This window comes from Podarcis erhardii (genome assembly GCF_964252035.2).
Source record: "Podarcis erhardii genome assembly, chromosome: 4".
NCBI lineage: Eukaryota > Metazoa > Chordata > Lepidosauria > Squamata > Lacertidae > Podarcis > Podarcis erhardii.
In genome coordinates this window covers 28,683,373-28,696,599 of record NC_138508.1, presented here as the reverse complement: position 1 = coordinate 28,696,599, position 13,227 = coordinate 28,683,373, and the positions used below count along the sequence as shown (strand labels likewise).

Sequence of the window (13,227 nt, the reverse complement as noted above, 5' to 3'; positions counted from 1 at the left end):
CACCCAACCCTAATGGCTAGTGCTGCGGCAGGAGCAAATTCAATTTTGAACAGGACCCTCATTTACAGGTGTCCAGCTCAGCTCAAAGCAGAGCGAGGCTTTTCAAATTGGGGGAGTTTCTAATTCAAACTCCACCAACTGCAAATTCACCTGCATCACTAATCTTTTCACAGATCCCTACATCTAACCAATGTATCTGCCATCTCATGAGACATCACATATGTTCAGTGACTATTGTTTATTCCCAGCTTGAGAAGAGGAAAACACAAACTGAAAATAAGTTTAGTTAAGACTGACAAGAACAGATGTCTGGGAAGGTTGGCAAATGTTCACAGCTGTGCAGACACGCATTCTTCCCTGCAGCTACTTCTAACATTTGAACAATAATAAGTCCGTGAATTTGTGGGAAATCAATCAAATAGAAAAGGACATTTGTAAGAGACACATTTTAAAACTATGTGTATTTTGACTACTGCATTAGTGTACTTTCGTGATACTACTTCACAATGTGGCAATGTAACACAGAGAGAACTTCATAAGATAAATAGGTGTGCAATCTTCTTTTGCACCTGTGGAAAATTTTAAGGACTGAGCTGACTGCTTTGTAATTTTTATATCAAGTGCTTTTGTCCCACAGACGTCCTAAGACCTAGATAATTTCCAGTCTTTAACAGTAACGAGCAAAGAACTCATGACGCTCATGGCTTGTTAAAAGTTAGAAAGCAATGGGAATAGGACATCTTATGATTCATACTGGGGGGGGGGGGAACCCTGGAAAGATTAATTGTAAAAAAAAACCCACAATAGGCTCAGCATGTATCCTTAAAAGGAAGAATTAATACACCCAAAAGAAGAGCTGTAAAAGAATATAGTAAAAATGAATTATATTCCATCTGGAAAGGCACAGCAGCATACTGAATGTGGTTGAAAGGAAAAGGAATGAAATAATGACCCAAGGCATCAGATGCTTTTGAGTGCACAGGAGCAGATCACAACTCCCTTCACTTTCTATAATGCCTAGTGTTACTGTAAATTGTCACAGGAAAAGGAAAAAGAATGCTAACCTTTAAATATATATCACATTACTATTAAATGTAGCTTGCAATTCTACAAGCGTAGATTCCCAGCTGCCACTAGAAGTGCCCTTGTCCCCAATCTGAACATTATTAAATCAAGTGAAGAAGGAAGACCTACACATATATGTGCTGCTCCATTTTCAGACATATATTCCTGGCTAATAGGACAGATAAGCCCCTCCTGCAATCTGAGGCTACTAGAGATGAAATTTTCACTTCTTAACATCCAGCACATCTGTGCTAACTGTGGTTAGTCAGAATTCATGTCCTGTGTTTTGAGGGAGAGAGATATAAAAATGTCCCATATTTAATCTTTTTCTTTTCCTTCTTTTTAATCAGGACATCTTGCAGTGAACAGCTATCAAATAAGAACTTCTGCTTTAACAACTGTGCTACCCATGTTATTGAATGAGTCTTTCCTGTCCTTTCTGTTTTGATGCTCGACTGGATTTGAATCAGGCCAGTCCTGGATGGGTTAAAAATAAAACCTGAAGAATTGAAACCATTTCCCAGGTGCATCCCCAGCACTCAGGTGAATGTAGAAGTCTTTTTGTCATGTCCATGCATGCACCAGAGCTCCCGAAAAGGTCTGAATTAGTTTGCCAGCCTACGAAGAGTGCTATTGCAACTCATTATACCTTTTGCTAATAAATGAAAGATGTAATGTGCTATTTTTAAAAGGGTTGTACTGTATGATACCACACTGTATTGTTGATATGATGATATGGGGTCACCTTTGAAAAGCTCATGAATAAGGCATTGCACCAAAATGGACTACTGACTGGCATCTTGCAGAGAAGATAACATGTGGAATATACAGTATTTATGAACCTTTCCCCTGCTACCAGCAATTATTTTTCAGACAACTGTGGAAGACGGTTTCTGAAATATTGCATGAGTTAGTGGGAAAGTTTGGCATACATGACATGATTAAATTCTCTTCTGGACATTAGCAAAATGGATTTCAGCTGGAATACAGATGGCAGACTGCATCAGCTTTGTTGGGTGACAATTAACACAGCTGGATTCATGTCAATTAGATATTCCCAAGGTTTATAATGCTTCTGTACATGTTTGTGCACATGTATCTTACCATGCATTTCACACAGATTTCAAGGAGAGCAGAATACAAGCTAGGATACAAAGAACCATACAAGTAGTCTAGTTCCATGCGTTCATGGTTGCTTTAGAGTTGTTTTGCCAGCCAGGCATAAGCAGTATGGTAAACTGCCTTGGAAACTGCATGGAGTTTCAAAAATGGTGTGTGATATGGAGGAACTTGCTGTTCAAAAACTAAGAAGTAAAAAGTCATTGTGTTTGCACAAGCTCCTTGCATGAGTAGCTTTTTGAATCCTGTCCCCCTATTATCCGCATAGGCTAAAACAATACTATGTGGTGCCTGAAAGAAAATGTTGCAACATGGAGTGCTCATATTCAGAGTTCCAGCTAGGCAATCATGCCCATTTTCAGTATATTCCCTTCCATCCATTACCACCCCCACCCCATTTTTCTCCTCCCAACAGTCAATATACATTCTGTGGCTGTTAAAACATGCTCAGTTGTCGGTGAGCTGTTCTGGGGATGTTGCTATTTTTCACCTCTTTAAATCCCCATCACCCCAAAATATTTTGGATTCTCCCTGAGGCTGCTATGGTGTTTGGATACATAAGGATTGGCACTCAGAGAATAAGTTCACTACTAGTGTATCATAGTGTATCATATTGGTCTTCACTATTCCATATACAGTGGTGCCCCGCAAGACGAACGCCTCGCAAGACGGAAAACCCGCTAGACGAAAGGGTTTTCCGTTTTGGAGGCGCTTCGCAAGACGAATTTCCCTATGGGCTTGCTTCGCAAGACGACAGCCCATAGGGAAATCTCCGGGACAGTGGGGAAGCGCAGCTCGTCTTCCCCGCTGTCCTCGGACCTCCTCCGAAGCCTGGCGGCGGGGCGGGGACACCTCCCCCCGCCGCCCGGCATCGGAAGGATGTCCCGAAGCCGAGCGGCGGGGCGGGAAAGTCTCCCCCCGCCGCCCGGCATCGGAACGATGTCCCGAAGCCGGGCGGCGGGGCGGGAAAGTCTCCCCCCGCCGCCCGGCATCGGAACGATGTCCCGAAGCCGAGCGGCGGGGCGGGAACGCCTCCCCCCGCCGCCCGGCATCGGAACGATGTCCCGAAGCCGAGCGGCGGGGCGGGAAAATCTCCCCCCGCCGCCCGGCATCGGAACGATGTCCCGAAGCCGAGCGGCGGGGCGGGAACGCCTCCCCCCGCCGCCCGGCTTCGGGGCGGGAAAGCCTCCCCCCGCCGCCCGGCTTCGGGGCGGGAAAGCCTCCCCCCGCCACCCGGCTTCGGGGCATCGTCCCGCCGCCCGGCTTCGGGGCGAGAAAGCCTCCCCCCGCCGCCTGGCATCGGAACGATGTCCCGAAGCCGGGCGGCGGGGCCGCGAAGCCTGGGCGCGCTGGCAACTCTCCGCAAGGAGCGCTCCCGCTGCTTGCGGAGAGGTCCGCGAAGCCTGTCCTGGACCTCTTCTGAAGGCAGGCGGGGGGCAAAAGTCTTTGTCCCCCCTGCTTGCCTTCCCAGGGGCTTTTAAATCGCCCGGACAGCGGAGAAGTCCTCCGCTGTCCCGGGCGATTTTAAAATGCCGCCCGCCAGAAGAGGTCGGGGGAAGGCGGTTTCCATAGGAACGCATTAATTGATTTTCAATGCATTCCTATGGAAAACCGTGCATCGCAAGACGAAAAACTCGCAAGACGAAGAGACTTGCGGAACGAATTAATTTCGTCTTGCGAGGCACCACTGTAATGAACAAAGGAAGGAAATAAACACTTGTATCATTTCCCTCCTCCTATCATATGGACCCAAGAGAGGTAACAGCAAAAGCAAAGTTTTCAGTGTAACAGAATGGTCTTACCTCGTATTTTAAATCTATTGTAAAATCTGACTTCAAAGGTTCATTCTTCAGCCTCTTTGCAAGCCTGTGCAGTAAAAAAAAATAATAAAAATAAAATCAGTTGTTTTTATACATCACACACACACACACACACACATCCATCATATACAAATCGGATACATACAAACTAGATGCTTTTAGCGATCATGCCATTACCTAGAAGCATGAATACATAATATCCTAAAAGACAATGCACAATGTACATGTACTGTACACTTCAATTCCAATCCACTCTTCTCCACTTTTCACTTTCCTTGTTTCATGTATTTCCTTCCTCCTTTTACTGCCTTTATACGTACCATCCTATCACAGCTCCCAGATATACAGAGCTAGCAGAGGCAGCTGCAGTGCTCTTTCAAGAATATTTCTGCACTGGGAAGAGGTTCTGCCACATGCTTACATGTCTAGAGGCAATTGCCACATGAACAGAAAAAATAAATTCTGAATACCTAAGACAGAGGTGGCTTTAAATTTTCACCTAGACTTGTGGACTTTGTTGGCACAACCAAGAATGATGGTCAGTAGAAGGAATAAAGAAATAGTAAGTTTTTAAAAATATTTAAAATTGGCAGGTGTTGTGGGGGGCATAAAAAACTGCTGAGGGTTGGATATGGCCTGTGGATCTGCCACTCCAGCCAAGGACATACTCCTATGTTCTATTTTTAAAATGGAAGCATATGCTTAGGTAATAGAAAGGCTCATTATTCAGTATTTTCACACTGTCAATTTCTCCACAACTAAACATGAAGATTAGTCTTTGAGATTTTAAAAATAGTTCCATAAGAAATATTTTTGCTTCTAGTTTCAACTTTTTAGTCTGCTGCAGCAAAAAGAGCGTAAGTCTTGTGGCAACTTGTTTCCAGACGTACAAAGAAGATCCACAGTTCAGCAGCCAATTATTTCTTGCTTTCTTATGTTCCCCATCTGTAGCATTTAAATATTCTCAACTTTTGCCCAGGTATTTTACTAAGAAACCCTAGAAGATACTTGGCTAGCATTTAATTTTGCCCATATGCTAATAAAACAAAGTTAAATGCAAATACCTATTTCCCAACATGTACATTTATGAAGAAGTAATTGCTTATTAATGTGCTTTATAATACCCTTGTGAGATAGTGCATGCAGTAAAAGGGAACAGAGTGTTTACAGTTACTTAACATTGGATAAAAGCTCATTTGTGATCAAAGAGTCTAATCTCAATTTATATACATGTAAACACAGCGACATTTAATGTTTAACATAAATATTTTACTTCACCAGAGCATTTTACAAACACCAACCATTTAGTAAACAAATTTAGAAAGATCACAAAACTAAATTCTTACTTCTTGACAAGTGGAATACTAAGTGCCCAGCCAGCAGCAAAATCTGGAAATTTAAAAATTGTAGGGTTTTCTGCAAATGCATAATGGTGAATAATTGTAGATTCATCATCATGTAACGCTTTTCCTAAAAAATATTCCTGTGGGAGAAAATAATAGAATCATAGAACTGTAGAGTTGGAAGGGACCCCAAGGGTCTAGTCCAAACACCTGCAATGCAGAAATCTCAATAGAAGTATCCATGACAGATGGTCATCCAACCTCTGCTTAAAAACCTCAAACAAAGGAAAGCCCCCCACCTTCTGAGTCTGTTCCACTGTCAAACAGCTCTTACCATCAGAAAGCTCTTCCTGATGTTTAGTTGGAATCTCCTTTCTTATAGCTTATATCTGTTGGTTCAGCCCAGGAAAAAACAAGCTTGTTCCATCTTCCATGTGACAGACTTTTAGATATTTGAAGATAGCTATCATACCTCCTCTTGGTCTCCTCTTTTCCAGGCTGTACATACCCTCAACCATTCCTCATAAGGCTTGGTTTCCAGACCCTTGATCACCCTGATTGCCCTCCTCTGCACACGTTCCAGCTTGTCAACAGCCTTCTTAAACTGTGGTGCCCAGAAGTGGACACAATACTCCAGGTATGGTCTGACCAAGGTAGAATAGAGCGGTAGTATTACTTCCCTTGACCGGGACACTACTGTAGATGCAGCCTACAATAGCAATAACTCTTTTTACTGCTTCATCACACTGTTGACTCATGTTAAGTTTGTGGTCTACCAAGACCCCCTAAATCATTTTCGCAAGCCTGCTGTCCCCTATATTTGTGCAGCTGATTATTTGTGCCTCAATGTAGAACCTTACATTTGTCCCTAATGATATTCATTTTTTTAGAGACACTGTTGAGTATCTGGTGCATACTTTTTACAAAGCTGTGTAGTCAAATGTAAGGCCAGATAAACTTTTCATTTCCTTCAAAAATCCCCAATATGGAATGCTGCATGCCCTTTTGGTGATACATCACTGACACTTTTGTCTATCAGCTTCCACGTGAATTGATATATACCAGCAGACAGTACTTTGATAGGCAAACTACTCCTCATATAACTAGAGGTCTTTCACTCATTGTTGATATATGTCATTTACTGTTTTATATTTGTAGGTGGAACAGATTCAGGTAGGTAGCTGTGTTGGTCTGACGCAGTTGCAATACACACACACACACACACACACACACACGTCTGACAGCACTTTTTACCATACCTTAGTGAATCCAGAAAAGGTTAGTCTTTATGCAAACTTTCTTCCCCATACCACTCAAGCAGTGGTAAAAAGTTTTATTCATTGGCCCAGGAAGTGATAGGTCATTAGCCAATAAATCACAGGTCTTCATCTATGCATGGCATTAGAACAGATACTGAATCTTAATCGTACACTAAAATTTCTATTCACCAACTTGTCAACTAAGCAACATGAGTAAGTGTACACTAATCTGCTGCTTGTTTATATAATTAACAGTTGTTAGCTGCAATTAATGGAAGAACCTTTCCATGACCAAATGCGGTAATTACTTTATCTTAGCCACACACTGGAAACCATTTAGAAACAATGCCACAATATTTTGTGAATGCAAGAAGAGTGGTGAAGTGTAGTAGAGGGAGCAAAATTTTTGCCACCGTTTTCAAGGTTCATTCATGTCTAGAGGCTTGATGATGTATTTAAATCATTCTATACATTTAGATTGGGACGCAGGTAGCGCTGTGGGTTAAACCACAGAGCCAAGGACTTGCCGATCAGAAGGTCGGCGGTTCGAATCCCTGAGGCGGGCTGAGCTCACGTTGCTTGGTCCCAGCTCCTGCCAACCTAGCAGTTAGAAAGTATGTCAAAGTGCAAGTAGATAAATAGGTACCGTTCTGGCGGCGTTTCCGTGTGCTGCTCTGGTTCGCCAGAAGCGGCTTAGTCATGCTGGCCACATGACCCGGAAGCTGTACGCCGGCTCCCTCAGCCAATAAAGCGAGATGAGCGCCGCAACCCCAGAGTCGGCCACAATTGGACCTAATGGTCAGGCGTCCCTTTACCTTTTTATACATTTAGATTAGGCAACCTTACCTTTGTAGAAGCTGGACTGATTCTTCAGCAAGACTTGTTCAATACTGCTTAAAAATTTTGGTCTTTATAATGCTTTCTACCAATTTTCCCCAAATTGATTTAGGCTATGTAATTTTCTAGATGGCCACTTACTGTGAATACCTCTATTTTAAAAACTGGTTGTTAATACCACTGCTATTCAAGCACAGTACATGGGTAGTTTTGTTCTTGGACATCTCCAAGGTTTGATCTTGAGCACAGTGATAAGTAGAGGAATAAGATTCTTAGGATGTCAGTACACAAATGTGTAATGCCATATAGTCTCTTTGACCTACGTTCATCAATTACCTTCAGTTCCCACTGCAGCATAACTTTTAGTCATTAAGTGCTCCTATCAGGAGTGGGAATTTATTTATTCACTAAAGCTTTCTTTATTCTTAGAGCATTATATAAAAGCAAATTAATCAACATCTCTATTTCTAAGCTAGTAATCTAAATTTCCAATTTTTACCTCAAAATGCAAGTAGTCAATGAATTTAACTTCACCTTAGACTTGTCATATCCTTCAAGTATTTTCAGTAGCTTTACAAGATGTATTCTTGTATCTTCTTCACAGAAGAAAAACCATGAAGAATTTCTGCTGTATGTAACAGAAAACCTGACAAAAGAAGATTAGATTATTGAGAAGACTGGGAAAGACTTAACAGTGTGACCCTAGACACATCTACTCCAAAGTAGTTCAATGAGACTTATTCCCAGGTAAGTATGCTAATAATATATGCCTTGTATCTTAAATGCAAAAATAAAGAACATTTAAAGAGTCATATGAATTGATTTTCATCAGCAATATAGTGATGGCTACATCAGGCAACAAATAGCAGTGTTACTGCCCTGCACAGACAGAACAGGAAACCGGACAGGTGTTCAGCCTCCCTTACCTGTCAAAACTCACCGTAACCAGCAATCATATGATCAGTTGTTACAGCAAGCGCCTTTGAAGTCTTTTACAGGTGTAGCTGTGCCTTCAAAGGGACAAGGCTATGCTTGCTGTCAGCACCAATCACCTGACTGGCCCTGACAGTGAGCCCCTGTGACTACACTGCAGAGATCCCAGGGATGAACAACTTACTGCAACCAATCCCACTGGGGTTCGCTGTCAGGCAGCCTATCATGCAAAAAACCAACTGTGAGCTCACTCAATTCTTCCTCTGTAACTGCATCCTTATTTGGGAGGGGGAGAATGGTTTTGCAGGTCAAATTGGGACCTGTGCTGGGCCAAGTTAGGCCCATGAGCATTACATGAACAGCAAACCTCGAGCTTGCACACTTGTCCCTTTCACACACCAGAGGAAAGGAATGTTGGTTTTTTGTTTTTAAATCACTCGTCAAATCTGTCTTTTGCCCCTTGGTTTCTTCCTTCAATTTTTGGACTGTTTCATATGATGCCCTCCCAATTATTGTTCTGATTTTTTAAAATGTGAAATTGTAAAGAGCTTTGGGTAGCTGATATGAGCTGGAAAAAACAGGAAAAAAACATAAATAAAGGGGAAAGGCATATCCTAGGTGCATATCCTAGGTGCATGTCCTATGACCTCTAGGAGAGCCAGTGTGGTGTAGTGGTTAAGAGCAGTACACTCATAATCTGGGGAACTGGGTTCGCTTCCCCGCTCCTCCACATGCAGCTGCTGGGTGACCTTGGGCTAGTCACACTTCTCTGAAGTCTCTCAGCCCCACTCACCTCACAGAGTGTTTGTTGTGGGGGAGGAAGGGAAAGGAGAATGTTAGCCGCTTTGAGACTCCTTCAGGTAGTGATAAAGCGGGATATCAAATCCAAACTCTTCTTCTAACCCTTTTATACTGGCTCAAAGAGCCCTGCGTTTTTCCACATCCACTCGCAGTAAATATCTGCAAAACATCGCACACTTCTGATACTCACTTCTTCCATAAAGCTTCTTGAACCTTTATTGCCTTGCCTTTATCTCACTATTGGTTATAAATCAAAATCCTCTTCCAAAGAAATGGCCTTCAGTTGAGTATTGCAGATATGATGCACACAGTAAGATGGACGTGTAGGGAGAGCATTCCCAAAGGGAAGGAGAAGTAGAAGGAATGTGTGCAGACAGGAGAGAACAAAAAAATGGAAATCTTTAGCTCAAAACAAATATTGGTGGTGGGTGAGCTACTCCTTTCTGCCACATTTTCACTGCAAATGGTTTTGGTTCTACCAGACAAAAACCATTTGAACTGGCCTGAACTGCGCCTCACACATTATACCCCAGTATCACACTTACTCGTGCATTAAGGGTAGAATGGTCCATGCACCTTCATGCTTGTCCATCTGATGAATAAGCAGAACTGTGGGCATCTCCTTTAAGAAAAGGGTAAACATTTTTATATCTTTCATGTTAATAAAACATTAGTACCGTACATTGTTTTAAACATTTTGGTTTCAGCTTTTCCTGCAAAATGTGTTCACTATAATTTCCCATTTCCACTGTACTCTTTTTAACAAAACAATTCTCTACTGCTCTGTGTTTTAATATTTTTACTTTATGTTTATAACTGGCTTAATTTTATTTTATCTGCTCTTATCTGATTTTTATAGGGTTTAATTGTGATATTCTAACATTGCTTGCTATAAATATTTGTTAAATGGGAGAAAACACTGGCCAATACATGAGCTAGTTTAGGAGTTACAAACTCAGCTTAATCTATCATTCTTTATTAAACAGAGAATAAGGTTGGGCCATGCACTCCCCTCATATTTCCCCATGCAGTGCCTTGGATACTGGTTAATTTGAATCAGTGTTTCCCATTATACCCAAACTGGCATATTTTAGCATAAATCAAGGTTTAGTAACCAGGACACCTTGAGTTTAAGCCACAGTTCAGATGTAATAGGAACTATGGTAAGCTAAGCAGTATACAAGTGCTGAAGCTGGCATGCAATGTGCAAGACAAAAATGTGGTTCCAATGGTCTTTCCTGGTGCAATAAACTATGGTTCATTGACCTGAACTTGCTACTTCTGAATTAGCCAGCCATAGAATGCTAAGGAACGAACACAGGGCAAATTTATGTCGGCTCCTTGCACTTTTATAATAAATCTCGGGATATCTGAATTTAATATATTCAACACTGAAGAAGAAGAAATAAGTATCAGATACCTTGTGCAGTTTTGGTTGTTTTTTTGACTACTCTGGGATTCTGTTTGAATGACAATAAATCAAGTATGCATAATTCTTTCAACAACTGGGCATTTATTGCAACTATTTTACTTCCTTAGCAGTCCTACCATAAACACTTTTGTCTCTCTCCTAAAATGCCAGCTATTTCTATCACCAAATGCAGGCTTTCTACTAGGATGAATGAAGGGGGTAAATCTATTTATAGCTGAGGAAGCTCACAAGTTAGGTTCCATGTCAAACATTTCCCTTCAAGTAGAAGAAGATGGGCTTCTTATCTCAGCAGCCTTTTAAGAAAGGAAAAATGGAGAGCTGCCTGAGCAACCTTCAACAAATGCTTTGATTTTCTTTGAGAATAGCTGGCTGGATTTTGGTCTTTAAAAAAACAATTTCAAGTATACTTGCAAGCTTCATTTACACACTCAGGCCTCAGAATGTTGCCTTTCAATTTTGCCATTATAACTGCTAAGAATATATATTCTGCAACTTTATCTGTTGTTTTAGCACATCAAGATTACCCCTCTTCACCATACTTTGTTATTCTGCAATAAACCCAATAATTTTACCTACACTTCTTCCTAAAAATTACATACGGTTTCCCAATACTCACTGGATTAAACAAGCATCAAACTTGCATAGCTTCAGTTAGAAGAACTGCTTCATGTGCCTTTAGATAACGGCCCTTTTGAAAATTTTATTCCTACCCATGGACTGCACTCTGCCAGGCAGCAATCAAGCATTCTTGCCCATCTAATTCTATAACAGGGCCAGGATTAAAAAGGCTATACAAGTTATCCCCTGAGAATAAGACTTTTTTGAAGGGCTTCTCAAAGTGCCGACCCTCATGCTGCAAGGCAAGCACCACTCTGAAGAATTGGGGTGGGGAAAACAATTCTCATCTATTTTAGGCTACAATGGCAATGGCAATAATCAATATGAATGCTCAGTGAGCATCTTTTGATAATTGTGGATTCTTAAGAGTGCATATTCTCATATTTATTGTGGGACTAGATCCAAACTTAAGTCATGCTTGGAGAAGAGCCATTAAAATCTATACAATTTGCAGTGGGTCTCTTTTAAACATGGCCAAGTTTGGATCCAACATGTATCTGGGATAATTTTACAATTATCACTCTAGTAGTTTTACTTTAAAATTATTTATAGGTAACCCTTTAATTGGCAATGAACATTATAACTTGCACAGTACTCTTATTTTCTGATATTATCATTTAATATCACAAGTTTATTTTTTTAAATTTTGCATGCTTTTATCACCATTTAAAGACCACAATTATACTAATGTTGCATTATTTATTCATGACCAGCACTAAGCAAGATAATAGCACCCTTGCAATTTTCACATGAATGGAACAATCTGTTCTCATAATTTAAAATTCTGAAGTTTATTAGATATTTCATATCAGGTTTTACAAGTGAAGTGCAGCTTTATAATATGAAAATCTTCCATGTGTTCAAAATACAAGGTTGTCAACTGCATGCTATTTTTGTAGAGACAGAATTCCATTAGAACATAATTCTAGTAATGGACTTTATATTCAAAACAGCATAAATAGAAACGCATTTAGTCCTACCGCTATACTCAAAATTTAAATGAACAGCATAATTGCAGGCATGATGCCAAATTGTCTGTACAGCCTGCAGCAAACAGCAAGTAATAAGTGGAATTTATAGCAACCTAATCATTTTATACTCTCGGTCACTGGCTTTAATCCAATGATAGTCTTAGCATCCCAAAGGAGCCCAAGAGAATTAGCCCAAGCTCCAAAAAGCAAAATGAGTTTCATAAGCCTTAAGCAACTAATTCACATGGATCTCTTAGGTAATTTAACAATTTTATTATCTTGATGACTTAGATGTTTTCCACACAGAAAAATCAAAAAGCAAAAGCTTTGAAGTCACAAATATTAAGGAAATTAAAGTCCATTTACAAATTTCACATAAATGCCTATTTCCTTCCCATTTCCATTTATCCCTAAATAAAAAAGTCTCCTATGTATTTTGTCATCTGAAAGCAGATTTAACCAATTTTTTGAAATACCAAGTAGGACACCTTTCTAAGCCACAGTATTTGGATATGCATGATAAACCGCCATTTTGAAAGAATAGTAAGCTAGAGTTACAACAGTCCTAAAGCTATGAGTAGCTTCCATAGCACACCAAATATTGAATGTCACTATAACTACAATGGTCCCACTGAAAGGGCAGTGGGGCAAATCCATCCTGATACATTATTATATTCTAATATAATACACCATACTTAGCATGTAGGATTGTGTTGTGTCAATGTAGAGGCTCCATTATGGCCAATATACCTTTGAGGATGGACCATCTTACATTCCAGAATTCCTCCTATACTCATCAATCAGTAATTCTGAACCATGTGGCAGGTGTTTGTTTTTTTGAAAAAACCATTCCACTACACAGCTTCTGACAATGGTTGGCATGATTCGCAATTCAGCAGCAAGCCCCATCCTATATAAAAATGCATTATCATGATGCCACAGATCATGACAGTGCAGACAACGGCCATGTTTGAATGATTTTTCATAATTTCATAAACCATGCTTTATGAAGCTGTTGATGAGTGCTGT

The 13,227-nt window shown here is 40.7% G+C and overlaps 1 protein-coding gene across 2 annotated transcripts in view; it reads right to left on the bottom strand.

The window, feature by feature from the left end:
* B3GLCT (beta 3-glucosyltransferase) overlaps nucleotides 1-13,227 on the bottom strand; it is a 75,622-nt gene that overhangs the window by 28,004 nt on the left and 34,391 nt on the right. For both annotated transcript variants that reach the window (XM_081860473.1, XM_081860474.1), the window contains 4 exons: nucleotides 9,723-9,799; nucleotides 7,978-8,089; nucleotides 5,351-5,487; nucleotides 3,987-4,050 (listed from right to left, as the gene is read on the bottom strand). In XM_081860473.1, the coding sequence (XP_081716599.1) occupies nucleotides 3,987-4,050; nucleotides 5,351-5,487; nucleotides 7,978-8,089; nucleotides 9,723-9,799 (390 nt within the window). The remainder of the gene's footprint in view (nucleotides 1-3,986; nucleotides 4,051-5,350; nucleotides 5,488-7,977; nucleotides 8,090-9,722; nucleotides 9,800-13,227) is intronic.